Genomic DNA, 27,210 nt, shown 5'->3' on the forward strand with positions numbered 1-27,210 from the left:
AAGGAAGGAAGGAAGGAAGGAAGGAAGGAAGGAAGGAAGGAAGGAAGGAAACCAACTTTTGGTTCCATTAATGTTTTTCTTTACTGTTTTCCTGCTGTTTATTTCACTAATTTCCATTATAGAAAAATATAAGCATTACAAAAAAGAAAACTGTTCCTATAAGAAGCACAGTTTTAGCTGCATTCCAGAAATTTTGACATGCTATATTTTTTTTTAATTTTTACTTAACTAGAAATACTTTCAGACTGAATATGGTGGTTTCATGCCTGTAAATCCCAACTATTTGGGAGGCTGAGGGAGGGAAGCAGAGACTGAGAGGATCACAGGTCAAAAACAATCCAAGGAAAAAGTTTATAAGGTGGGTGTGGTGTGAATAGGAGGATCATGACACAGGGCAGCTGGGGCTAAATAAGTAAAAAAAAAATTTAAATAATGAAGTTATTTAGTTATCTGAAAAATACCTAAATCAAAAGCGCTGGAGATTTGGCTGAAATATAAGAACTATTGGGGGTGGGGGAGATAGGAAGGGATGGGAAGATGGGAAGGGGAAACAAAGGAGGAGGCAACAATGCTTGATAAGAAATGTACTCATTACCTTGCTCATATAATTGTAACTCCTCTGTATGGTATTTTCACACCAAAAAACAAACAAACAAAAACTGTGTGAGACCCTGAACCCAAATCCCAGTCTTGTATTTTCTTCTTTGACTTGTGTGTAAAATACTACACATTTCTTTCTTGCAGATTTGTAAGATACTACAGGTATTTTTCTGCTATGGATCGATAATTTGGCTTCATTATAGTCACAATATTATTTAAAATGAACGTAAATGTTTTCTGGTGAAAAAAGGTCAAATAATATTAGGTCAAATTCATCTCATAATGCTGATGAATTTATTTTATATCCCTCTAATGTTTTATAACTATTGTATGGATTGTGGAGAATGGGGTACTGAAATCTACAACTATAATTAAATAGCTTATTTCACTTCATGTTTGGCAATCTTTTATTAGTTATTTTTTCATAATGTTTTCCTCAGCTAGTTTCCCTTTTTGTCACTATGACATGTTTCTTTTTCTAATAACATTTCTTGTCTAAACTGTTGATCAATATGATCACTTCAGCTTTTATCGCCAAAAGCATTGTGATAGACATTAATCTATAGATCCTATTTTGAATATTCATTTTATGATCTAAACTTTTACTTTCAAACTACTTATGTCTGCATCTTTTTTCTTTTGTGCTCAAGGCAACTTTTTGCTTTTGGTCATAGCTGATGATCTACCACTTGAGCCACACTTCTACTCTGTGTTCTGCTGATTAATTGAAGATAAACCTCTTCCGTTTGTCTGCTTGGGCTTAATTTGAATCACAATTCTCAGATCTCAGCCTGAGTAGCTAGATTGCAGGTGTGAGCTACAATACAGCTATATATGTTTATTATTGACAGCATAGAACTGACTTGTCATTTATGCAAGCTGACAATGTCTATTATAATAATATTTAGGGGCTGGGAAGGTGGCTCAGTGGTAGAGCGCTTGCCTTGCATGCATGAGGCCCTGGGTTCAATTCCTCAGCACCACATAAGCAAAAAAAGCCGGAAGTGGTGCTGTGGCTCAAATTGTAGAGCGCTAGCCTTGAGCTGAAGAGCTGAGGGACAGCGCCCAGGCCCAGAGTTCAGGCTCCATGAGAAAGAGAGAAAAGAGAAGAGAGGAGAGAGAGAGAAAGAGAGAGAAAGAAAGAAAGAAAGAAAGAAAGAAAGAAAGAAAGAGAGAGAGAGAGAGAGAGAGAGAAAGGAAGGAAGGAAAGAAAGAAAGAAAGAAAGAAAGAAAGAAAGAAAGAAAGAAAGAAAGAAAGAAAGAAAGAAAGAAAGGAGAAAAAATGTATACATTTATATCAACCCACATATTCGTGATTTTCAGTGTATATCATTTCTTCTTACAGATTTGGGTTTCTATATAGTGCCATTTTTAGCCTGAAGAACTTTCTTTAGTGTTTTAACAAGATCCACCAGCAACAAATTCTCTTATTTTTAATGTGGGAATGTCTTTATTTTGCTGTCATTTTTTAAATAATTTTGCTGGACACAGAACTTATGAAAACGTATTTTTTCTTTCTGCACACTGAATGTGTTATCCCACTGCCTTCAGGTACCCACTGTTTCAGATGAGAAGTTAGCCATGCATCCTATCGCTCTTAGTACATACTGAATCTTTTTCTTATTACTTTAAAGATTTTCTTCATTCCGATCAGACTTCCAACACTTGGGCTCTAATTAATGTATGTTTTGCTATGCTTGGATGGATTATATTCAGAAAGTGTTCGGCCATTATTTCCTCTAATATTTTTCTACCCCTTGCACTCCTCTTCCAATGGTATACACACTTAATATTATCCTCCATCACACAGATTCTGTTCATTTTTCTCCTGTTCTTAGTATAAGATAAACTCTATTGACTATCCACAAGTTGACCCATTCTTCTGCCATGCCAAATGTTATTGGATTCCCGCTCAATTTTCCATTTCAGCTTTAAAAAAAAAAAAAGGAAGAAATAAGGCAAGAAAGGAGATAAATATAATAGCTTCTTTAAAGTCTTTGAGTGCCACATTCAATACTAGGATAACTCAGAGACAGCTGCTACTGACTGATTTTTCTACCTCCCTCCTTTGCACATGCAGGGGGAGGGGGGAGTTCTGTGACTATTTCGAAAACTGGACATTTAAAACAATGTGACTCAGAAAGCTGAGGGAGATCATTAGTTTTACCAGTTTGAAAATCACAAAGAAGGGCTGGGAAGGTGGCTCAGTGGTAGAGCGCTTGCCTTGCATGCCTGAGGCCCTGGGTTCGATTCCTTAGCACCACATAAGCAAAAAGAAAAAAACCAGAAGTGGCACTGTGGCTCAAGTGGTAGAGCGTTGGCCTTGAGCTTAAGAGCTGAGGGACAGCGGTCAGGCCCAGAGTTCAGGCCCCATGACCGGACCCCCCAAAAAAAAAAGAAAGAAAAGTCCCCCATGAGACGCTTATCTTCAATTCACCACTCAAAAACCAGAAGTGACACTGTGGCTCCAAGTGGTAGAACACTAGCCTGAGCAAAAGAGTTCAGGGACAGTGCCCATGCCTTGAGTTCAATGAAGCCCCATGATCAACAACAACAAAGAAGTAAAAATAATGTGCTATGGTAGAGTAAATCTGTTAAACCTGCTTCTCTAGCACTAAGTGCTTCCTGACAGCTCAGGTTTTATTATTCCTCATTTTTATTTTGAAGACTGATTTATAGGAATCACCTCTGTCTGTATAGCTTACTATTCAAAGACTAGTTAGCTATGGAGCTCCTCTATCTTGAACCCTTTCACTCTCAGCTCTTGGTTTTGGTTGGGATAAATACATCCTTCTGGCCTTCATTTTTCACTCTGTACTGGGTTTTCTCACATTCCCTTTACGTTGGCCAAGGATATATGGGAAAGCTTAGGTTCACACAGCTTTCTGATGCTCATGAAACACTGGTCAATTCCAAGTATCTGGATACTTTATGAAACTCTTGTTGTTGTCTAACTTCCCAAACCTCCCTTAATAGTCATAGCCAGTCTGCTTATTCACTGTCTTGCAGACTTAAAGGTCCTCACTGTTTCACTTGCCACTAAGAATAAATTTATTTTTATTTTGGGTGCTGGGAACCCGGGCTTACAAATGCTAAGTACAGGGGCTGGTAAGGTGGCTCAGTGGTAGAGCACTTGCTTTTGCATGCTCGAGGCCCTGGGTTCGATTCCTCAGCACCACATTAGAAAAAAGCCGGAAGTGGCGATGTGGCTCAAGTGCTAGAGTGCTAGCCGCTGAAGAGCTGAGGGACAGCGCCCAGGCCCAGAGTTCAGGCCCCATGACCGGACCCAAAAAAAAACAAAAACAAAAAAACAAATGCTAAGTACACACTATCATTGAGCTATACCCTCAGCCCTCAAGATAAACACTTTTAAGTGGTACTCACTACACACTATGTTGGAAATGAATCATATAATTTGTGGGTGGAGACGAGGTAAAAACAGGGAGACAGTGAGGGAAGGGGTAACAATGTCCCAAGAGACATGTACTGTACTAATGCCTGGCTTATTTAACTATGACTCCTCTGTTTATCACCTTTGTAATAATTAAAAACCCTGAGCATTCGGAGCTAGGAACATAGCTCACAATTAGATTCAATTGTCAACAATGCAAAATAAATAAATCACTTTTATTAAATGTACTGATATGGAAATGTGCCAGATATTCAATAAATTCTTGTTTGATTAAAAGTTATTCACATTAAAAAAAAAAAGATAAACACTTTTAACCAACAACGTTCCACACATCAAGTAATCTCCCTCAAGCAGTACAAAAGCTGCTGGGTTTCATGTTTGCTCTGCCTGGTTGAACTAATGCATTGTCAGAGCTGGGAGAAATGAAAGCAATTGTAGACATCAAAAACTCTTGCTATTCTTCTCAAGTCCAGTGGTTTTTCAAGAATAAATGCTTACTGTAAGCATTTAACTGTTTTTAGCAATTCTGTCTAGTTTTATAGTTGCTTTCAGAAAGGAAGATATGGTGACCTCTTCACTCAAACATGCTAGAAACAATCTCCTCAGACATAAACAATAAAATCTTAAGCTGAGTGACGTGTGGTACACCTGAAATCACAGCACTTGGGTGACAGAGGCAGAAGCAGCTCAAGCTCTAGTCAGCCACAGAGTTACAAAGCTAGACTGAGCTATACAGCGAGAGCTTATCCCCACCCACACAACCACTTTTGCACACGTGAGAAAATTCTGGCAATAATGAAATTAAATAGCCAATCAAACCTATAACACCACAAAGTGCTATAGCACCTAAACTGCTTAAATATAACACATATACTGAAAAACTCCTTAGGAGAAAAGACCGGGATTACAGAATCATTTTCATTTTCAGAAAGAAAGATTAAAAAAAAAAAGAGTCCTGGAAGTAAAGCTGTGGCTCAAAGTGGTAGAGCACTACCTTTGAGCAAAAAGCTCAAGTACAGCACCCAGGCCCTGAGCTCAAGTCTCACAAAAAGATATGACTAAAAAAAAAAAAGTTGAGTCCTTTTCAGTTCCTACCTTCCAAAAGCCCTGTTCATTATTAGTATGTCCTATGTGTGTATACAAGTACATAGTCTAGACCAGTTATAGAGCCAATCATGGGCAAGAAGAATTCACATGCAACTTGAGATCTTTCACCAGGCTGGTACTCCAAGAAGTTCTTGCTAACGTTGTATCTGGCCCTAGCCACTATGACAAACTTCATCAGCATACTTGGTTCCTAAGCCCTGGCGCAGGCTGAACTTTGAGCCCATACAGCAATTAGTTCTCATGACTAAGAGTTCTGGAAATTTTTTTTTGGGGGGGGGGTCAGTCATGGGCTTCAACTCTGGGCCTAAGTGCTGTCCCTCAGCTCTTCAGCTCAAGGCGAGCGCTCTACCACTTGAGCCCCAGCGCCACTTTCAGTTTTCTAGTGGTTTATTGGAGATTAGAGTCTCACGGACTTTCCTGCCCAGGCTGGCTTTGAACAGTGATTCTCAGATCTCAGCCTCCTGAGTAGCTAGGATTACAGGCATGAGCCACCAGTGTCCAGCTAGAGTTCTGGATCTTAATGCTCATACCTACAAACAATCTTTGGGTGCTTTGAAGGTCTATCTCTTCTACTTACCAAACTTCAGCCATTACCCAGTACCTAGATTCTCAATGAAAATGGCAGATTTCCATCTCCTCCCATGGCATGCCTAGCAAATAATTCTTAATTAGCCCATGCCTCTGAATTTTCCAGGCTTATTCATTACCCTTTGATCCAGATTTCATGGTCAGTTACCACAGCTTCCTGCCTGTTTCCTGACTGAAGCTAGACAATTGACTGCTCACATATTCTCCTTGGAATATTCCTTAAGTTTCTACTGATGGTCCAAAGCTCTTGACAAGAAAAATGGACACCTCATTGAGTATTTAAATTTGAACTCACATACTCTAATTAGTGTATTTTGCACATGAGTACTAGGAAGACAGTGCCAGGGCTGGGATGGTAACTTTTCCATGATGGGCAGAGAAGCAAAGAACATCTGTAGAAAAGAAAGTCACATTTGAACCACCAGAAAAGCAAAGATGAGCCTCAATATGGCCATGAGAAAACTGGAAAGAAATCTTGATCACAGTTCTTCATGAAATCCAATTCAATTGAATGCTCTGCTATTATGTCCCAAGAGAGTATACTGTCTTTTTTTTTTTTTTTTGGACGGTCGTGGAGCTTGAACTCTGGGCCTGGGTGCTGTCCCTCAGTTCTTCAGCTCAAGGCTAGCGCTCTACCACTTGAGCTACAGCACCACTTCCGGTTTTCTGGTGGTTTATTGGAGATAAGAGTTTCACAAACTTTCATGCCTGGGTTGGCTTTGAACCTCGATCTTTAGATCTCAGCCTCCTGAGTAGCTAGGATTATAGACGTGAGCCACCGGCGCCCAGCTAAGAGAATTAATATACTTTTAACGATGTTCTCAGTTTTCAAACTAGCTTTTAAATTTTGTTCCTTGTTACTTATAACTGAACTACTAAGGAAACTACTTACTTATTTTCACAACATTTCTTTGATGAAAATTATTTTGGGGCTTAATTTTTTACTACATCTCCATCATGTTGACAAGAGTTTTAGACAATAGAGATGATACTTTAAAAAATCCAGACACCGCCTGGCTCCAAGTGGCTCACGACTGTAATCCTAGTTACTCAAGAGGCTGAGATCTGAGGACAGCAGTTCAAAGCCAGCCCAGGCAGGGAAGGCCTCATGACCAACCAAAAAAAAAAAAAAAATACAGACACCAAACAAATCAAAGAAGCCTCAGGGGCTTGGAAGGTGGCTCCGTGGTAGAGCGCTTGCCTTGCAGGCATAAGGCCCTGGGTTCGATTCCTCAGCACCACATAAGCAGGGGGGAAAAAAAAGCCGGAAGTGACACTGTGGCTCAAGTGGTAGAGTACTAGCCTTGAGCTGAAGAGCTGAGGGACAGTGCCCAGGCCCAGAGTTCAGGCCCTACGACCAGACCCAAAACAAAACAAAAACAAAAAAAGCCTCAGCACAAAATCATTACATGAAGGGTTTTATCTCCTTCTCAATTTTTAACATACTTAGTCCACTCAAAGTAAGGAAAAATATTCCCCAGAAGAATCATTAATGTTAGATCCACCTAAAATTATGTTAACAGGACTGATCATATAAATAGTACTTCTATCAACACTATCAGAGCTACTGTAAAACCCTGAATACCTGAATAAACACAAAGAGCACACAGAGTAGTGAGATCACACTATAAGTCAGCAAAGCAATGTCCCCTTTCAGTCTCACACTTAGCACCAACAGTTCATTGCATTAGTGTCCTTCTAGCTACTTTTCTTTCTTCTTCCTCCTTCGCAAACCCATGATTCTCAAGGTATGAATCCAAAGGTGAATTAATCCAATAATATCCATCCTATAAGTAATGGAAATTCAATTAATTACTACTTTTGATGAAAAGCTACTTACAAGTTATTAGGTACATAGTGGTTATACATAAAAGTCAGGGCTGTTAAGTCTGTTAAGCCTGGCTGCTGCAAAATGGATAAGAATTTGCAGAACCTTCTGTGAATACAAACATAAAATCAGTAGGAAATCTAACAGTTCTCAGAATTCTATTATCACTGTTAAGATAATCTTCAACTATGGCTCATTCATCATATTCACATTCAATTTAGTTTGATACGTATTTTCTGTGCTAGTTTATACTTATTTTTATATATTGGGTCTTAGACAAGCACTTGAATTCAGTACCTGATGCTTTTGTTCATTATCTACTACTCTACCAACTAAGCCACGCCTCCAACCCCAATATATACTTACTTTTTAATTTTCCAGTAATATGTGACAGGTGTATGTCATATTTCAAATATAAACCACAAACTGCTGAAGTACATATATTATCCTTTACATTTATTTGCATAAGATAGTTCATTATCCATTATTTTCATGAAGGTTAACTACATAATGAGGTCTTTAACATGCCTAAGTCAGCTAAGGTTTAAAAATATGTTGGCAACACACCAAGGTTTTATGATCTTTTTTTTTTTTAAACTAAGCTGGTGCCTATAATCCAAGCTACTCAGGAAGCTGAGATCTGAAGATCAGGTTCAAAGCCAGCCTGGGCAGAAAAGTCCATGAGACACTTTATTGCTGCTGTTGTTCAAGGTATTTGAACTCATGGCCTGGGTGCTTTGTCTAAGCTCTTTTGCTCAAGGCTAGTGCTCTACCACTTTGAGTCACAACACCACTTCCAGTTTTCTAGTGGTTACCTGGAGAGAAGAATCTCACAGGTTTCTCTGCCCAAGCTGGCTTTGAACTTTGATCCTCAGATCTCAGCCCTTACAGGTGTGAGGCACTGGAGGGAGGGAGGGAGGGAGGAAAGGAGGGCAGTGGCGGGCTAAGCTAACTGGGTGTTTCTATCTCATACCGTAATCCTAGCTTCTCAGGAGGCGGAGACAGCTGGTGGAAAAAGCCCTTAAGATTCCTTCTCCAATAAATCAGCAAAGAGCCAGGTTTGAGGTGTGGCTCTGGGAGTAATACAACACATTTAGCAAACAAGCCTAGCAAGCAAGAGGATGCCACCTCGAGTTCAAACCCCAGTACCAGAGCAAGGAGGAACGGACAGACACTGACAAACCTGACACCCATTGGATAAGCCATGATTTTTATTTTTGAGCAGCAAGGGAAAGACAGCAGTAAAAAGGATTCTCGTAATTATTTATTTTTGTTGGTGGTGGGGCTTGAACTCTGGAACTGGGCACTGTGCCTCAGCTCTTCAGCTCAAGGCTAGCACTCTACCACTTGAGCCACAGCACCACTTCCAGTTTTCCACTTCCAGTTTTCTGGTGGTTAATTGGAAATAAGAGTCTCACGAACTTTCCTGCCCAGGCTGGCTTTGAACCTCGATCCTCAGATCTCATTCTCCTGAGTTGCTAGGATTACAGGTGTGAGCCACAGGTGTCCAGATTGTGTTTTATTCTTATTTTTTGGTCTGTTGTGGGCTTGAACTCAGGGCCTGGGCACTGTGCATGAGCTTTTTCGCTCAAGGATAGCAATCTACCACTTTTGAGCCATAGCTCCACTTCTGGTGTTCTGGTGGTTAATTGAGTTAAGAGACCCAGACTTTCTTACCTAGGCTGGCTTCAAATTATGATCCTCAAGACCCCAGCCTCTTGAGTAGCAGGATTACAGGCGTGGGGGCTGGGAATGTGGCTTAGTGGTAAAATGTTTGCCTAGCATGCATGAAGACTTGGGTTCGATTCCTCAGTACCACATAAACAGAAAAAGCTGGAAGTGTCACTGTGGCTTAAGTGGTAGAGTGCTAGCCTTGAGCAAAACAAGCTCTGGCACAGTGCCTAGGTTCTGAGTTCAAGCCCCAGCACTGGCAAAAAAAAAAAAAAAAAAAAAGCCTTAAAGGATTACAGGCGTGAGCCAATAGCACCTGGCCCTCATGTAGTTTTAATTAAGAACTTTCATACATGCCCTTAGAATACCTAAAGGCCTAACCTCTCTCAAATTCTGAAGGTTTGTTTTACTACTTTACAAAAATCTTATTTTTCTGCTCTGCGTAATTGCATGTTTTTACAAGTAATGTTTCATTTCTCAAACTAAAACATCACTTTTCAGTCTTCAGTTAGGACCTACTGCCACCTAGTGGAATAAGTGGGAATACATCAGTGGATTATCACAACTGTCAGTGCCTCCAGAACAAACCAGCAGATAGGACTTTAAAATTGAAGAGCTCTAACACCAATCCACAAAAACAGCTGAGTGGTTTATGACTACACCAAAAAAAAAAAAAAAAATACAGGTCTACAAAAATGAGAATCCTCTGGCAGTACTATGGCATTAAGATTTAAGACACAAGGCTGGGAAGGTAGCTCAGTGGTAGAGTGCATGCCTTGCAAGCATGAGGTCCTGGGTTCGATTCCTCAGCACCACATAAACAGAAAAAGCTGGAAGTGGCGCTGTGCCTCCAGTGGTAGAGCGCTAGCCTTGAGCTGAAGAGCTGAGGGACAGCGCCCAGACCCAGAGTTCAGGCCCCATGACCGGCAAAAAAAAAAAAAAAGATTTAAGACACAAGATTTGGCTCTTATAAATGTAACCACAGAAGTCTGGAACAGAACATTGATAGGCTGAATTCAGCAAGATAGGAAAAACATAGAGCACTTGCCTACCATGCAGGTATTCAGGAGGCCCTAAATTCAATTCATAGTAAAACATACCAATGGAATTAAGAGCCCAAGGAAAAAACCTTACATATAAAGTGAAATGCTTTTATCTTCCAGTGCTAAGGATTAAACCTAAATCCTTATGCATGCTGGGATAAGAATAGTCTTTTGGGCTGGAAGGTGGCTTAGTGATAGAGTGCTTGCATGAAGCCCTGGGTTCAATTCCTCAGTATCATATACACAGAAAAGGCCAGAAATGGTGCTGCAGGCTCAAGTGATAGAGCACTAGCCTTGAGCAAAAGAAGCTCAGGGATGGTACTCAGATCCTGAGGTCAAGCTCCAGGACCAGCAAAAAAAAAAAAGCAAATATAAATGAAAAAAAAAATCTCTACATGCAAAAGAATGGAGCTCAAATTTAGCTTGTACCAAATACAAAAAATTTAATTCAATATAACAACATATGTAAAACCTAAAACTATAAAACTTTTGGGAAACCTGGGGGAAAGGCTTCATGAAACTGGATTTAGTAGTGGTTTCTTTGCTTTGATACCAAAAATATAGGCAACAAAAGGAAAAATAAAGTTAAACACCATCAAAATTTAAAACTGGCCAAGCACCACTGGTTCATGCCTGTAATCTATCCTAACAGGAAAAGTTGGGAGTAGTGTCATGAATGGTAATATTAAGGTTCAGACCAGCCTAGGCAAAAATTCAAGAGACTGTCTCAAAATATAACCAGTGAGGGCTGGGAAGGTAGCTCAGTGGTAGAGTGCTTGCCTTGCATTCATGAGGTCCTGGGTTTGATTCCTCAGTACCACATAAGCACTGTAGCTCAAATGGTAGAGCACTAGCCTTGAACTAAAGAGCTGAAGGACAGTGCCCAGGCCCAGAGTTCAGGTCCCATGACCGATCAAAAAAGAAAAAGAAAAAAAACAGTAGCCAGGCACTAATGGCTTACACCTGAATCCTACCTACTCAGGAAGCTGAGATCTGAGGATAGCAGTTCAAAGAACAGGCTGTGCAGAAAGGTACATGAGACTCCTATCTCTAATTAACCATCAGAAAAACAGAAGTGGCACTGTGGCTCAAGTGATAGAGCACTCACCTTGAGCTGAAGAGCTCAGGCACAGCACCCAGGCCTAGAGTTCAAGCCCCTCGACCAACCAAAATAATAAAAACTAAAATAACCAGTGAGTCCAGCACCAGTGGCTCATGCCCATAATTCTAGCAACTCGTTTCAAAGCCAGCCAGGGCAGGAAAAGTCCAAGAGACTCTTATCTCATATTAACGACCAGAAAACCAGAAGTTGTGGCTCAAACTGGTAGAGCAAAAGATCCCAGGAACCATGACCAGGTTCCAAGTTCAAGCCCTACAACCAATAATATCATGTTCTAGCAATTCTACTTCTGATTAGAATTTACAATTGGGACTCAAAGAGATAAACTCATACACAGCTATATTCATAGCAAGATTATTCTTAACAGCCAAATGCTAGAAAAGCCCCAAGCACCCATGAAAAATGAATGAATGAACTGTAGTATTTGCATACAACCAAAAATTATACAGCCATAAAAGTAAGATAATTCTAACACATTATACAATATGAATACACCTTGAGAACATTATACGAAGTGAAACAAATCAACTGCAAAAGAGCACACTACAAGTATCCTCATATGAAGTGGGTACCTAGAATAGTTTAAGTTGATAGGGACAGTAGAAACTTACTACTATAAATATATAGCAATTGAAATAGTGTGGTTCTCATTGAGTGCCCAAAAGAAAGGCCGGTCCCTTATTTTTAGGTTGACAAAGCCTAGAAGAAATAGGAGTTACAGTTTCTACACACTGAGTTTCAGTTTTGCCAGGCAAAATTCTGTGATGACTGTACATGCTGTCAGTGCACTCAAATACATGCTAGAAAATAATTAAGATGTTGTTATGATACCTGTATTATAACCACAAATTTTAAAAAACAAAAGGCTGAATGTAGCTCAGCGACAAAGCACTTGCCTCACAAGTACAACACCCTGGATTTAATCCCCAGTATTAAAAATAAAAGACAGTCTGGCACAAGTGGCATGCCTATAATCCTAGCTACTTGGGAGGCTGAGATCTGAGGACGGCAGTTCAAAGCCAGTCTGGGCAGGAAAGTCCGTGTGACTCTTTTTTTTTTTTTGGGTCCGGTCATGGGGCCTGAACTCTGGGCTTGGGCGCTGTCCCTCAGCTCTTCAGCTCAAGGCTAGCATTCCACCACTTGAGCCACAGCGCCACTTCCGGTTTTTTTCTTTTTGCTTATGTGGTGCTGAGGAATCGAACCCAGGACCTCATGCATGCAAGGCAAGCGCTCTACCACTGAGCCACCTTCCCAGCCCACCCGTGTGACTCTTATCTCCAATAAACAACCAGAAAAAAACAGAAGTGGTAGAGTGCTAGCCTTGGGCTGAAGAGCTGAGGGACAGCGCTCAGGCCCAGAGTTCAGGCCCCACAACCAACGCCCCCCCCCCCCGCCCCAGAGAACTGCAATATTAAAAAAGAAAAAAGGACAAGAAAAATACAAAATAAAAATAAATTTAAAATTCAAAAAAGGTAAGCATGGTGGCTCAGGCCTGTAGTTATTTGAAAAGCAAAGATCAGAGCTGTGGTTTGAGGCTAGCCAAAAAGTTTGCAAAACCAATTAAAAAAAAAAAAGCTGGTTTTAGTGATTCATGCCTGTCATACCAGCTAAATAGGAGGATCAAGGGCCAAGCCATCTGGACTTAGACAAGAGACCTTATTTTAAAAATAAAGCAGAAAAGGCTGGGAGCACAGTTTAAGTGGTAGAGTACCCACTGGCTTTTAGCAAGCAGGAGGCCCTGAGTTTAAACCCCAGTACTGCTAGAGGGGAAGGGAGGGAAGGGAGGAGAGGACAAGGAGAGAAAGGGAAGAGAAGAGAAGGGAGGAGAAAGGAGAAAGGAGGAGAGAGGAGAAGGAGAAAAGAGGAGAGAGAAGACCCTGCCTATAGCATTAACATCAAACCTGAACCCTTTCCCTCCCTAAAATTAAGAAACAATAATATTCTCACCATTTCCTACCATTATACTGAAATATTTGCTAGTGCAAAAAGAAAAATAGCCAAATCATAAACATCAAAAAGGAAGACACAACTGTCTTTATTTGCAGATATGAACATAAAAAGTCCCAATAATTCATTTTTAGAAGTTACTAGAACTAGTGAACAAATTTAACAATGTCATAAAATATAAACACAATATACAAAAATCAATTGTATGTTTAAGTACTAGCAACAATTAGCAAACAAAATTTTAAAACAATGCAATTTATAATAGCATTAAAAAGCAAAATATTTACTGAGTTTAAAATAAGATGTATAAGATCCCAACACTAGCCGGGCGCTGGTGGCTCACACCTGTGATCCTAGCTACTCAGGAGGCTGAGATCTGAGGACCTCGGTTCAAAGCCAGCCCGGGCAGGAAAGACCGTGAGACTCCTATCTCCAATAAACCACCAGAAAACCGGAAGTGGCGCTATAGCTCAAGTGGTAGAGCGCTCGCCTGGAGCTGAAGAGCTGAGGGACAGCGCCCAGGCCCAGAGTTCAAGCCCCACGACCGACAAAAAAAAAATTTAAAAAAAAAATAAGATCCCAACACTGAAGTTTTCTTAAACATTCATGAGAAGAAAAAAAAAAGTAAGCTAAATAAGTAAAAAGGTACACCGAATGCGTGGCTTAGAAGACTCTCCACTACCATTAAGATGACAAATTCTCCAGGCACTGGTAGCTCACGCCTGTAATCCTAGCTACTCAGGAGACTGAGATCTGAGGATTGCAGTTCAAAGCCAGCTCAGGCAGGAAAGTCTGTGAAACTCTGATCTCCAATAAACCACCAGAAAACCAGAATTGGCGCTCTAACTCAAGTGGTAGAGTGCTAGCCTGGAGCTGAAGAGCTGAGGGACAGCGCTCAGACCCAGAGTTCAAGCCCCACGACGGACCAAAAAAAAAAAAAAAAGATGACAAATTACTGTGCTGAAGAAAAAACTCAGAGGTAGAGTGCTTTCCTACCATACACAATATCCTGTGTTTGATACTCAGAACAAGTAAGTAAATAAATTTTGGCAGTACTGGGGTGTGAACTCATAATCTTGATCTTGCTAGGTAAGAGCTCTATGACTTGAGCTAACTCTCAAAATGATAAAGTGAGTGCAAGTAAAAATAATAAATCTCAGGAAGTTTTGAGATTCTAAAAAAGAAGAAGAGGCCTGGGAAGGGGCTCAGTGGTAAAGTGCTTGCCTAGCATGCTTGCTTGAGGCCCTGGGTTTCATTCCTCAACACCACATAAACAGAAAAAGCCGGAAATGGCGCTGTGGCTCAAGTGGTAGGGTGCTAGCCTTGAGCTGAAGAGCTGAGGGACAGGGCGCAGGCCCAGAGTTCAAACCCCACAAAAGAAGAAGATAAAGTAGACAGGCGCTGATAGCTCATTCTTATCATCATAGCTAATCACAAGGCTAAAATCAGAGAATCACAGTTCAAAGCAAAACCTTACAGAAAAGTTCAAAAGAACCAGCAAAATGCCAGAAAGGGAAGTGTGTTCAAGCAGTAGCACAAGAGCCATGAGCAGACAAGTAGCAAAGAGGAACTGAACTGAAGCCTAAGAACTGGCAATCATCATCATCATCATCATCATGAGTCTAATTTATGCAAAAAAAATTTAAAAGAAACAAAACTACTAATTTTGAAAAGAAACAAATAGAAAACTAATTTCAAGATGATCAAAAAAGCTATCTATAGTAAAAACACATGGCATTTGTTTGAAGTTAAAAAGATTAAAGAGACTCAGAGTCCATAAACAGACTCCCATAAATTATTTTTCAATGAAAGAATTAAAATATTCATGATGGGTAAAAATCTGAACCAAAAAATTAAACAACACCAACAACAAAAAGTAGAGGCAGTGCTGAAGGCATGAATATAAGCATTGGCTATACTCAACTGGGCTTAAACAGAGTAAAAATACTTGTGTCAGATTTTTACCCATCATGTAATTTGACCATTTGTACTAGGACTTAAAATATTTCCTATTCTTAAGAAAGTAACAATATAGAAGTTTTAATGTACAAAGATAGTCACTGCAATTACTTACATAGTTATTAAAATCCTAAGTTTTCAGCAAAGAAAAATTAAATATGGTATATCCATAAACATAGAAATTAAAAGTGATAATAGGGCACCGGTGGCTCATGCCTGTAATCCTACTCAGGAGGCTGATATCTGCAAATCACAGTTCAAAGCCAGCCCAGGCAAGGAAAGTCTATGAGACTCATCTCCAATTAACTACCAGAAAACCAGAAGTGGTGCTGTGGCTCAAGTAGTAAGCTCAGGGACAGTGTCCAGGCTCTGAGTTCAAGCTCCACAACCGAACAAAAAAAAAGCAAGCAAGAAAGAAATTAAAAGTGATGCATGGTTAAACTAGTTAATTAGCACAGAAAAATGCTCATGTTTCAAGTAGAGGAAGAAAATACTGAACTGTATGAACTCAACCATCAAACAAACAAAAGAATTAAAGTATTCAATAAGAGGATGGGTACCAGTGGCTCATACCTGTAATTGTAGCTACTCAGGAGGCTGAAACCTGAGGATCACAATTGGAAGCCAGCCCTGGCAGGAAAAGTTCACGAGACTCTTCTTAACCATTAAAAGGCTGAAAGGGGATCTATGGTTCAAGTGGTAGAGTGATAGCCTTAAGCAAAAAAGCTCAGGGACAGAACAACAATAACAACAATAATAATAATAGAACTTCAGAAAAATTTTTAAGTTCTGTTCATCATAAACATGATAAAAAATAAAAAGGAAATACAGACTGGGAGAAAAAAAATAATACCCATATCCAATAAAGAGCTTATACCCAGAATAAAAACACCTACAATAAATGAGACAAAATAAATGATTTTTGGTGAGGAAACATTGGGGGTTTGAACTCAGAGCCTATACTTGGCTAGGCAAATACTTCCACTTGAGCTACTCTGTTAGCCCTTTTTTGTGTTGGTTATGTTGTTGTTGAAAGTGGTTCTTTTTGTGTGTGTGCCAGCCCTAGGACCTGACAAGTTGTTCCTGAGTTTTTTGCTCAAGACTAGTATTTTACCACGTTAGCCACAGTTCAACTCCCAGCTTTTGTGGAAGAAATTAACTGAGATAAGCATCTCCCATTTCCTGTCACAGCTGGCTTCAAACAAAGATCCTCAGACCTCAGCCTCCAGAGTAAAAAGGATTAGGGGTGTGAATCACCAGTGCTCAGCTGTGATGGTTATTTTCAAGATAGGGTCTTGGCTGATGTTTGGCCAAAGCCTACACCTTAATTCTCCTATTTGTGCTTCCCTGGCCAGTGCTGGGATGACAGACATTGCAACCATGCTCAGCCACTGGTCAAGATGAGTCTTGACAAAACAAAATTTTCCTAGCCAAGTGCCAGTGGCTCATATCTATAATCCAAGCTACTCAGGAGGCTGAGATCTGAAAATCACTGTTTAAAGCCAGTCCAGGCTTTAAGCCACCAGAAAACCAGCAGTGGCACAGTGGCTCAAAATGGTAGAGAGCAAGCCTTGAACGCCCAGAACCAGAGTCCGAGCCCTACAATACAACAACAACAACAAAATCCTGTCCTCCAGGAGGGTCTCAAACTGAGATCCCCTATATCTGCCTCTCAATTAGCCAAGATTACAGACTGTAGCCTGTGCTGACGTATGAATGTTAAAAAAAAAAAATGTCATTACAGGTGGACCCATTGCAACAATAAGATGTACAAGTCGTTATGTCGAAAAATGAACTTTACGACTTTGGTGCGGGGGGGGGGGGGGGGGGGGGGGGGGGAATAGTGGGGGGGATGGGGGGGGGGGGGAAGGAAGGGATGGGAAGGGGAAACAAAGGAGGAGGCTACAATGCTTGATAAGAAATGTACTCATTATCTTGCCCATGTAATTGTAACCCCACTGTACAGTATTTTCACAATAAATAAATAAAATATGTCAAGACTTGAACAGACTCTCAAAAACTCCTTTTAAAAATTATATACATATACATATATAAATAATAAGTGTAAGAAAAAGTGGTCACTGGTGGACTGCAAATTAAAACCAGTCTTATTGCAATGCTCACTACAAATAACTGAAACTATGAGGACGATCATAGTACTGAAAACATAAAATGAGGAAACATTTTGAAAACCAGCAATTTCATAAAAAGTTTTACAAACATCTCCCATATGAATCAAACATTTCTATATATATTCACAAAAATCTTATACAAACAATTTTATAACTGCTTTATTTGTAAAAAACAAAACAAAGACAATCCACGAGTCTACAGGTAAACAGACAAACTGGGATATAGTCAACAGAAAACCATTCAGCAATTTTTTTTAAAGTTCTATTGTATCACAAACTAGGCTCAAACATTGTACTGGGGGAAAAAGCACAAAGAACAGGTGTTGAATGATGCTATACATTTGAGATTTTAGAACAGCAAAAAACAAATTGTCATAAGAAAAATCAGAAGCTGTTGAGTAAAGGGGCAGTGGCCTAACTATAAAAAGGTATCAGGGAATTTTCTGAAAGAATAGACAGTTTCTCATCTTAATAAAATGTGCATTATACAAGTCAGTACATTTGTAAAACTGCTTTAATTTTACACCATGTTACATCTTGTGTTTCGTTTTATGTAAATTCCTACCTCTTTAAGACAGGCACATGGGCTTTAGGAATCATCTGGGGTTCAGCTCTGCCACTTACCAGCTGTGTGACCTTGGCCAAGTGTTAAACTGTCAGTTTCCCCATCTGTAAAATGGAAAAAACAAGAGATGAGAACCTCAGAACTGCCAGAAAGAGCAAATTAAATAGCATTTTAATGGAATCAGCAAATAGTAAGTGCTCACTAAACATTAACCAAAAAGAAGCTAAAATTTTTCTATCCCCCTTTCCACAGAAGTGAGATGCAAGAGTAGATAGCAGCTAAAGGAATTTACGCATTATCTCTTTTTATTATTGTTAGTATTAGGCTCACATTTGGCCCTCAGCTCCACCCACACCTGGGCCTCCTCCCATTCCAGGAGTTCCTGGCCCCTCCCTCTCTCAGCTCAGACCCACCTGAATTTCCATCTACCTCACATCCTATCCCTCAGACCCTCCTGCTACCTGGATGGTGGTGGAGGCCATGTGCTCCCTTCTTGGGGGAAATATGGCTCCTCTAATAAACCTTATAATACTCTTTCTCCTGTGCCTGCCTGCCTGCCTCTGCATGGTCCCCTGGGATGGATGTGTGGTTTTCTCTTTCAATTATTACTGTTTTATGGGTAAAAAAACAGAGCTTCACAACTTGCCTATGGTCACTCAGAAATGTGAAGACACAAACTTCCACTCATGTGTTCTCCACTGCACCATGCATTCATGTCATTTTCTGCTATTAACCCTGCAACTGTCAGGACAGCCCAGGTTACCTGAGAAGTTACTGAAGGCTCCCTTCATTCTTGATATACTAGCTCTTAATATACTCCTGACTCCGAAAAAGAAGTCAATTCTGATGGCTTCATTATTGAATAAGAGTAAGGAGAAAGCTGAAAATGCTGTTTTTTAGGGCTTTTCTCTGTTCTTAAATTTCAATATAGTTCTTGATACTTGAGGATACTGATTCCATTCACATAGAGCAATTTCAATTTAAGAGAAATTTTAATACGAAACCTGTATTCTACATGAAAAGCTAGAGCCTGAGTGGCTTAATTTACAAACTAGCCTTGGAATCTTGGAAGTTGAAATCAGAATGGAGATTTGTCTTAAATTATGTGTCGTTAAGTTGGACACCAGTGGCTTATGCCTAGCTACTAGCTGAGATCTGAGGATAAATTTGAAACCAGACCAGCCAGAAAGCCCATGAGACTCTCATCTCCAACTAACTACCAAAAAAACAGATCTTGAACTGCGGCTAACAGTGGCAGAGCAGTAGCGCATAGTTAATGAGCTAGAAAGACAGCCAATGAACTGGGAGATCTTTACCAGCAATATCAGACAATATATACAAGGAGTTCAAGAAACTAACCCCTCCCAAACCTAATAAACCAACCACTAAGTGGGCAAGAGAGGGAAGCTGAGACTTCTCAGAAGAGGTAAGAATGGCAAAGACACACATAAGGAAATGCTTATCATGCCAAGCCAAAAAGGAAACGCAAATCAAAACAAGTATCTCACCACAGTTAGAATTCAATTAAAACAACAAATGTTGGCAGGTATGTGGGGAAAAAGGAACCCAAATGCACCATTGGTGGAATGTAAACTAGAGTCATCTCCACAACAGCTACTAAACAACTTGAGACAGAGAAGCTACAGACTGGGGTTAATTGACAAAACTTTGCCCAAATAACACATATTAAGGACTCATCTAGGACTGAGTTAGCATACTCTCAACATACTTAAAGCACCACACAATTTTTTAGAGAAAATGCTCATTTGTAACTTGCAAGGAGGTAACTTTAATCTACCATGTCCCCCCACTCCTGATATATTTGCCTAGCACAGAGAAATATTTTGTTATCATATATTGAATCCAAGTACTTTATTTTTTAATGAAATAAACATGTAGGAATCTCTGATCAAAATTTACTATATGGTTTTCCCACAGGAAAAAAACAAACACACACACACACACACACACACACACACACACAAGTGCTACACACTTGGAGTGCTACACCTTTGGAGTTTCTCCTCATTCCTTCTTAGTCATCCATTACAAATCTCCAGACTTAGATGTTCAAGCATCCCCTGCACTCACCAGAGACAGTTGTACTGCAGAAGTCCAGGATTACTCAAGAACCCAACTGCCTTTGAATGCAACTATCTTGTCAATCGTAAACAAAGGCTAAACTCGTGGCTCCGGAGAGAGTCCCCACCAAATCAGTATAAACTGGGAAATAGGGACAGAGGTCAAAGAGATGAGAGTTCAGCCTAAGATCTGGATCTTCAACCACTCCCACTCTGTTCAAAAGAATCCTTATCAGAAGGAACTCCCCAGCAAAAAGCCACATTAAGAAACTTGACTCAGCAGTGAGGAGGCAGATTCCACTAAAGCTCTGGAAGCAGCTCCAGGAATTGTCATGAATGCAAAATACCTAAATCACCTAGAGAATGTAGTGCAGAGTGGGGAAGGTGAAGGGGAGGGGGACATAAAGAGAGAAATCTAGGGAGATTTGTGTCCTTATCTTAAAATTGCTTTGGGAAAAAACCTGCCTGAGAAGTGAAGGTATAGGCCTAAACCTTAGCTATAAAAGCTATGTTTGGAAACCTATTCCATAGTGAATCATTTCATTTTGTGTCCAAAATCATCCTAATATATGTAAATCATGCTCACAGCACTTCAAAAATAGTCTTTACTCTTTAGTACATAAACAATGACTATATGTGTTACATATTATTATATGCTTCCCTCCACCTTTCTTTCCATTTATCTATTTTTACTGGTGGTACTGAAGTCTGATTCCAGTACTCTGCACATGCTAGGTAAGTAAGTGCTCTATCAAGGAACTATACTATTAATATGAGATGTGTCAAAATTAAGAGAGCTACAACATGACAGATTAGTTAAAATAGGGGCTCTGATTTTGTGCTTCACTATGTCCTTTAGGGTGATTTAACTTCCAGGATTCACAATTTTCATCTGCAAAAATGGGGACAATCTTTTTCTTTCCTTTTTTTATTTTTTTGTCAGTTATGGGTCTGGGTGCTGTCCCTCATCCCTTCAACTCAAGGTGAGTACTCTACCATTTTATTTTGAGCCACAGCATCACTTCTGATTTTCTAGTGGTTAACTGGAGATAAGAATCTTATGGATTTTCGTACTAGGGCTGGTTTTGAACTGCTATCCTCAGATCTCAAACTCCTTAGTAGCTAGGATTACAGGAGTGAGCCACTGGTGCCTAGCTAGTTATTTCCTTTTCTTTACTTGATTTTGATCTCTAATATCTAGCCTACACCTAATATTTAAGCATATATAAGCTTCTTTCTAAGACAAAAAAATGATATATAGTTTAACAACTATGAATAAACTCAGAAGGACATAGGACAGAATATTGGAATGAATATATATATATATATATAAAATCAATTTTACACAGTCTCCTTGAGATCCCCAAATATCTGACGATGAAGTTAGTGGTAACAAGCTGACAAGCTGTCTTCATACGAACTCCTCTTAGTCTTGCATGTTTGTCCCACAGCACATACAGTCCTACTTGGTGGACATTTTCCATGGATGACAAGAGAGGCCAAAGATTAAACTTTCAACGCTCTCTTTATCTTATGTTTATTTTTTTCAAAGACAAAAGCAGCTTTCACTGTATTTACATGCAGCAAAATTTTTCAGGAATAATCTCCCTGTTGTACAGTTTAGGGCTGAGGTGGTGAGGCATTCCCCAAGTTAGAGTGGATGAAAAGGATTAGAACCAAAAGAAGTACTAGTTCTTAAAAACCAAATGAACAGCCAGGAACGGGTGGCTCATCCCTGTAATCCTAACTACTCAGGAGGCTGAGGTCTGAGGATCGTGGTTCAAAGCCAGCCCAGGCAGGAAAGGCAGTGAAACTCTTAGCTCCAATAAATTACCAGAAAACGGGAAGTGGCACTGTGGCTCAAGTGGTAGAATGCTAGCCTTGAGCTGAAGAGCTGAGGGACAGTGCTCAGGCCCAGAGTTCAAGCCCCATGACCAACAAAAACAAAAACAAAAACCAAATCAACAGCTGAGTGCAAGTGTCTCACACCTGTAATCCTAGCTACTCAGAAGGCTGAGATCTGAGGATTTAGGTTCAAAGCCAGCTGGGGCAGGAATGTCCGTGAGACATTTATCTCCAATTAGAAAACTTGAAGTGGCTCTGTGGCTCAAGGGTAGAATACTTGCCTTGACCTAAAGAGCTCAGGGACAGTGCCCAGACCTAGAGTTCAAGACCCACGACCAGGGGAAAAAAAAGGACAACAACAACAACAAAAACTCGTCTATTTCTAAATTGTCATTTATGCACAGTGCAATATATTTTAAGTTTCAAATAATTCCAAATATACCCCTGCTTTTAAAATGGAAACAAAAAATAAAATAAAATGGAAACAATTAACTTTTCTTCAGTGTATTTTCTACTATATCTTCCTTTCTATTTTGAGCTCAGAGTCTTGTACTTCCTAAGTAGGTGCTCTGGCACTGAATCATACCTTCAACCCCTTTTGTACTGTTTTTTTTTGAGACAGGTTATCAATATTCCTGGGTAATGCACCTGGACAGTGAATCTACTATTCTAGCTTTCCCACTGTGGCTGGGATGACAGGCATGTGAAGCCTAGAGTTCAAACCTCACCCAGTACAATCAATCAACCAACCAACCAACCAATCAACCAACCACAGCTAAAAAGCTTCTAATTAGTCTGTTTAATATTCAAGTACTTGCTTTCTTTTGGACTGTAGAAGTTGAGCATCAGACAAGAATCAACATAGACCAAAAAGAACATCCACCTTCAATTTTATAAAGTGAATTAAAACAAGTATTTTTAATTTTGCTCAAAGTTTATTCCAGATATAATTATTGTATATTATTCATTGTATACATACAAAAAATTCAGTAATATATTTGCTGAACTAGATGGCAAGAAACAACGTGTGACAAGGGCGGGAGAACAGCTGTTGCTAATCCAGCTATTTCCCCTTTGACCCTCTATCTGCCCAATAAGTGAACAGTACCAATTGTTTCCTGCATTATGTGCTATTTACAATCCCTGAGAGGCATGAAAGGAATTAATAATTTAGCCGAGAAAGCTGACAGCCTTTATTGGGGAGCCCCTTGTCTATGGGACAGAAATCAGAGCAAAAGCTATCCTAAAGTCACAGGTCCCTTTACTGTTCCTGTTTTACAGCCTAATTGGCCCCCAAACATAAATCAATTATTTCTCCTGTTTTAAGGGACAATGAGCTCTATTCTCAAACTTCCCTTGTATCAAGTCAGTCCTTGTTCTCTTTTGGGTTTTACAGCTACACGGTAAACATGATGGCTGACGAAAAAAACTTGGGGAGCAGGGCAAAGTAAGGCTATTTGGAAACAGAAGCACAGAAAGGTTATGCTGCTGTGAACTTCTCTTGACCTTTGACTGCCCTTGTCCCTAGCTTATGCTAATGGGCATGGTATAAGGACACTTCTTGTAGAAATGAACTTAGCCTGAACCTGTGCCATAACATTGGACTCCAGGAAGTCCAGGAATCATAGGCAGCAGTGTGAGCAGCAGCTCATATTCTAAACATAGCTGCCCATCTGCTCCAACAAAAAAAGTTTAAATGAATGGATACCTGAATCGATAAAGTCAGTCTTTCCTCAACTACTTCTAACACATCTCGCCTGTTGCCCCAATCTGCTGTTTACAGCCAGCAGCCAATGAAAATTAGTTGCAAATGTATGGAAATTAATTGCAAATGTATTTTCTTTTACACAATTAGGAAGTATAAACAAACCTTCTCCACCAGGAATTTTGGGGGGGAAGTCCTCAACCCTCTGAATTCCGAAGTTACAACAAAAAGAAATCCCTAGTCTCCATCTAATCTGCAAAAGTCAGGAAGGACTGACATAGGAATATTCACTCTTGCTTGAACAGAATTTTTAGTGTAAAAGAAAACAAACTTTTTTTGTCAGTCCTGAATCTTGAACTCAGGGCCTGGGCACTGTCCCTGAGCTTCTTTTACTCAAAGCTAGCACTCTAACACTTAAATCACGGCGCCACTTCCAGCTTTTTCTGTTTACATGGTAATGAAGAATCGCACTCAGGACTTCATGCAAGCACAATTACCACTAAGCCACATTCCTAGCCCTCAAAAAAAAACAATTTAACACAACATGAACAGCTCATCTCAGTGTTGAGGCTTACATAACTCAGTAGAGCTTAGTGTGTGCATCTGAACCCCAAGACTGGTATAAACTGAAATGATAAATTTTTACTTTTATCTTTTTTTTTTGAGGTACTAAATATTGAACTCAGGGCCATGCCTTTTTGCATTATTTATTTTCAAAGTAAGGTCTCCCTTTATGTCTGGACTCATGGACTGCAATCCTTCTATTTGTACTTCCCCATGTTGCTGGGGATGACAGGCTTAGGTCAGTGCACCCAGTCATTGTGCTTGCTCTGGGGCTGGGCTAACAGGTGCATGCTAACAATCCTAGCCATTGGCTAAGATGGGAGTCTCAAGAACCCCTCCCCCACAATCTCCACCTCCCAAGTAGCTAGGATTACAGACCTAAGCTACCATGTTCCAAGTTTATTTGTTATTTCTTTTTGGTAGGAGGTAGTAGTGAAAAACATCAACTTTTGGAATCCTAGTGATACTAGAAGAGAAACTTGAAAATAATTTTAGATAACTGTATTGTTATTATTAAGGTCTTCTATTTTTTATTTTTTTATTTTATTTATTAAGATATTATTGGATTTTTATTTATTTGAAGAATAAAAGTATTATTAATTTATCAGAGATAGTATAGGTATCGCTGAGAATACTACTTACATACACAAGTAAAATTTTAAAAAGAAGAAAATTTTACACTATAATTTTTAAAGACAAGTAAATTTTTGGTGACTCCCATTCTATACTGATAGATAAAAATTATGGTCATTCTCACAGGCTAGAAAAGTGTGTAAATCATATCTGGTGAGCAGATACAAGACAGAATAGGGGAAGTGAATATTATTATGTACTTACTTTAACTGCAAACTAGTAAAAATAAATAACCAGTTCTGTGACCTTTGAAGTCCTAGAACCAGAAAAATACCTCTGGTTCATCTCATGAGTTCTTAATCTAAATTATCATTTGATCTTTTATTAATGAAAATTAAGGTCTGTTCACAGAGGAGACTTATTTCTCACAATTATAACCATGTCCTCAAACACTGCATAGCACATCAAGAAACACAAATGACTGTGATCAAGACTGACATAATCCTGAAAAGTATCATTTACCTAGATTTTTGAAATGATCATTCTCATACCTTAACCTTACTGATACAGGGCCTGGGGTTTGGCTCAAGTGGTGGTAAGAGTGCTTAGTTAGCTAGGCACCGGTGGCTCATGCCTGTAATCCTAGCTACTCAGGAGGCTGAGGTCTGAGAATCACAGTTCAAAGCCAGCCCAGGGAGAAAAGTCCATGAGACGCACATCTCCAATAAACCACTAGAAAACCGGAAGTGGCGCTGTGGCACAAGAAGTAGAGCACTAGCCTTGAGCTGAAGAGCACAGGGACAGCGCCCAGACCCAGAGTTCAAGCCCCACAACTGACAAAAAAAAAAAAAAAGAGTGCTTCCTTGTCTAATGAGGCCCAGAGTTCAAACTATGTGGCCAAAAAAGAAAAGACTACAGATGAAAATGTTTCACAAATGAAAGCTGGTACAAAGGTTTTTAATTATAAATTTCTAAACAAAGTATAATCTTTCTTTGAACTAAAGGATCAAAACTAACTACTCAGGAGGCTGAAATATGAGGATCTCGGTTCAAAGCCAGCCTGGGCAGGAAAGTCTATGAGACTCTCCAATATATCACCAGAAAACTGGAAGTGGTGCTGTAGCTCAAGAGGTACAGAGAGCACTAGCCTTGAGTTGAAGAGCTGAGGGACAGGGCCCAGGCCCAGAGTTCAAGCCCCATGACCAACCAAAAAAACAAACAAACAAAAAACAAATCTAGGCAATAGTTTAGAAAAGTGGTTTTGAACATAGGACTATCCATGTATATCTGTTGATTTCACTGGAGAATGGAGAATATTAAACAAGGAAATCAGTATTAATAAGAATTTTTGCCAAACTAACATCCTATTAAATGTATAGACTGGCCACTAAAAATATTTAGAAGAGGAAAGGAAAGCATCATTAGAAAAGGCAGTATGCCACTTCTGAGCCAACTAAAGAAGGCTTATCAATGACACCTTTAATTATACTTTATAAATATATATTCACATCATTTTCTTACCAACAAAAATTCAGAACTTACTAGTGCCTGGATCAAGCTCTGTCAATTCATCCTGACAGAAACCTAAAGAAAAAACAGGAAGGGGAAAAGATTATAATTTGTGAGATACTCCAAGCTAACTAAAAGAAAAAAAAAGTATCATCATATGGTGTGGAAAGCTTCAGACACAGAAGTCAGTTTGACTTGTGATTGAGTTTTAATCCTCACCATAATATTTAACTACTATTTCCGTCCGAGTTTCTATGTCACCACCTTAAAACGTAAAGGGAAATAATAGTACTTACCACAGTTGCAAGGATTAAGAGATACCAATTTAAAATCTTGAGTAGGAGCTGGTGGCTCATGCCAAGATTACAATCCTAGAGACTCAGGCTGAAGATCAGCTATGGGTAGATGAAAAGTCCAGAGACTTTTATCTCTAACCAGCAAAAAAAACAGAAGATGTGTGGTTCAAGAGGTAAAGTACCAGGCTTGAGCTGAAAAAGCCAACTGAAAGGGTAAAGTCCTGAGTTCAAGCCCCAGTACTGACACACAAACAAAAAAATTATCTTTGGCAAAATCTGAGCACATAGTAGGAGCTAAATAAACAACACAGTAATTACGAGTAAGGATACCCAAGTCAGTTGAAATTAAAATACATAGGCAAATTATAATTCATTTAATACCTGTCATGCTCTACTTAATGCTATGAATTACCCAAAAGAAAACAAAACTGGGTACCAGTGGTTCACAACTGTTAGCTACTCAGGAGGCTAAAATCTAAGGATCACAGGAAAGTCCATGAGACCACCAAAAACCAGAAATAGAGCTGTGGCTCAAGTGGCAGAGTACAAGCCTTGAGCAGAAAAGCTTAGGGACAATGTCCAGGCCCTGAATTCAAGTCCCAGGAACGAACACACACACACACACACACACACACACACACACACACACACACACACACACAATG

The 27,210-nt window shown here is 39.6% G+C and overlaps 1 protein-coding gene across 5 annotated transcripts in view; it reads right to left on the reverse strand.

Moving 5' to 3' along the window:
- The window catches only part of Nr6a1 (nuclear receptor subfamily 6, group A, member 1), a 175,852-nt gene that overhangs the window by 120,672 nt on the left and 27,970 nt on the right, over positions 1 to 27,210 (reverse strand). For 4 of the 5 annotated variants that reach the window (XM_013021520.1, XM_013021518.1, XM_013021519.1 and 1 more), the window contains exon 2: positions 26,283 to 26,324. In XM_013021520.1, coding sequence (XP_012876974.1) covers positions 26,283 to 26,324 — 42 coding nt within the window. Of the gene's footprint in view, positions 1 to 18,031; positions 18,077 to 26,282; positions 26,325 to 27,210 lie in introns of all 5 variants that reach the window. The other variant, XM_013021516.1, reaches the window with a different exon arrangement.

This window comes from Dipodomys ordii, unplaced genomic scaffold (assembly GCF_000151885.1).
Source record: "Dipodomys ordii isolate 6190 unplaced genomic scaffold, Dord_2.0 Scaffold55, whole genome shotgun sequence".
Lineage (NCBI taxonomy): Eukaryota > Metazoa > Chordata > Mammalia > Rodentia > Heteromyidae > Dipodomys > Dipodomys ordii.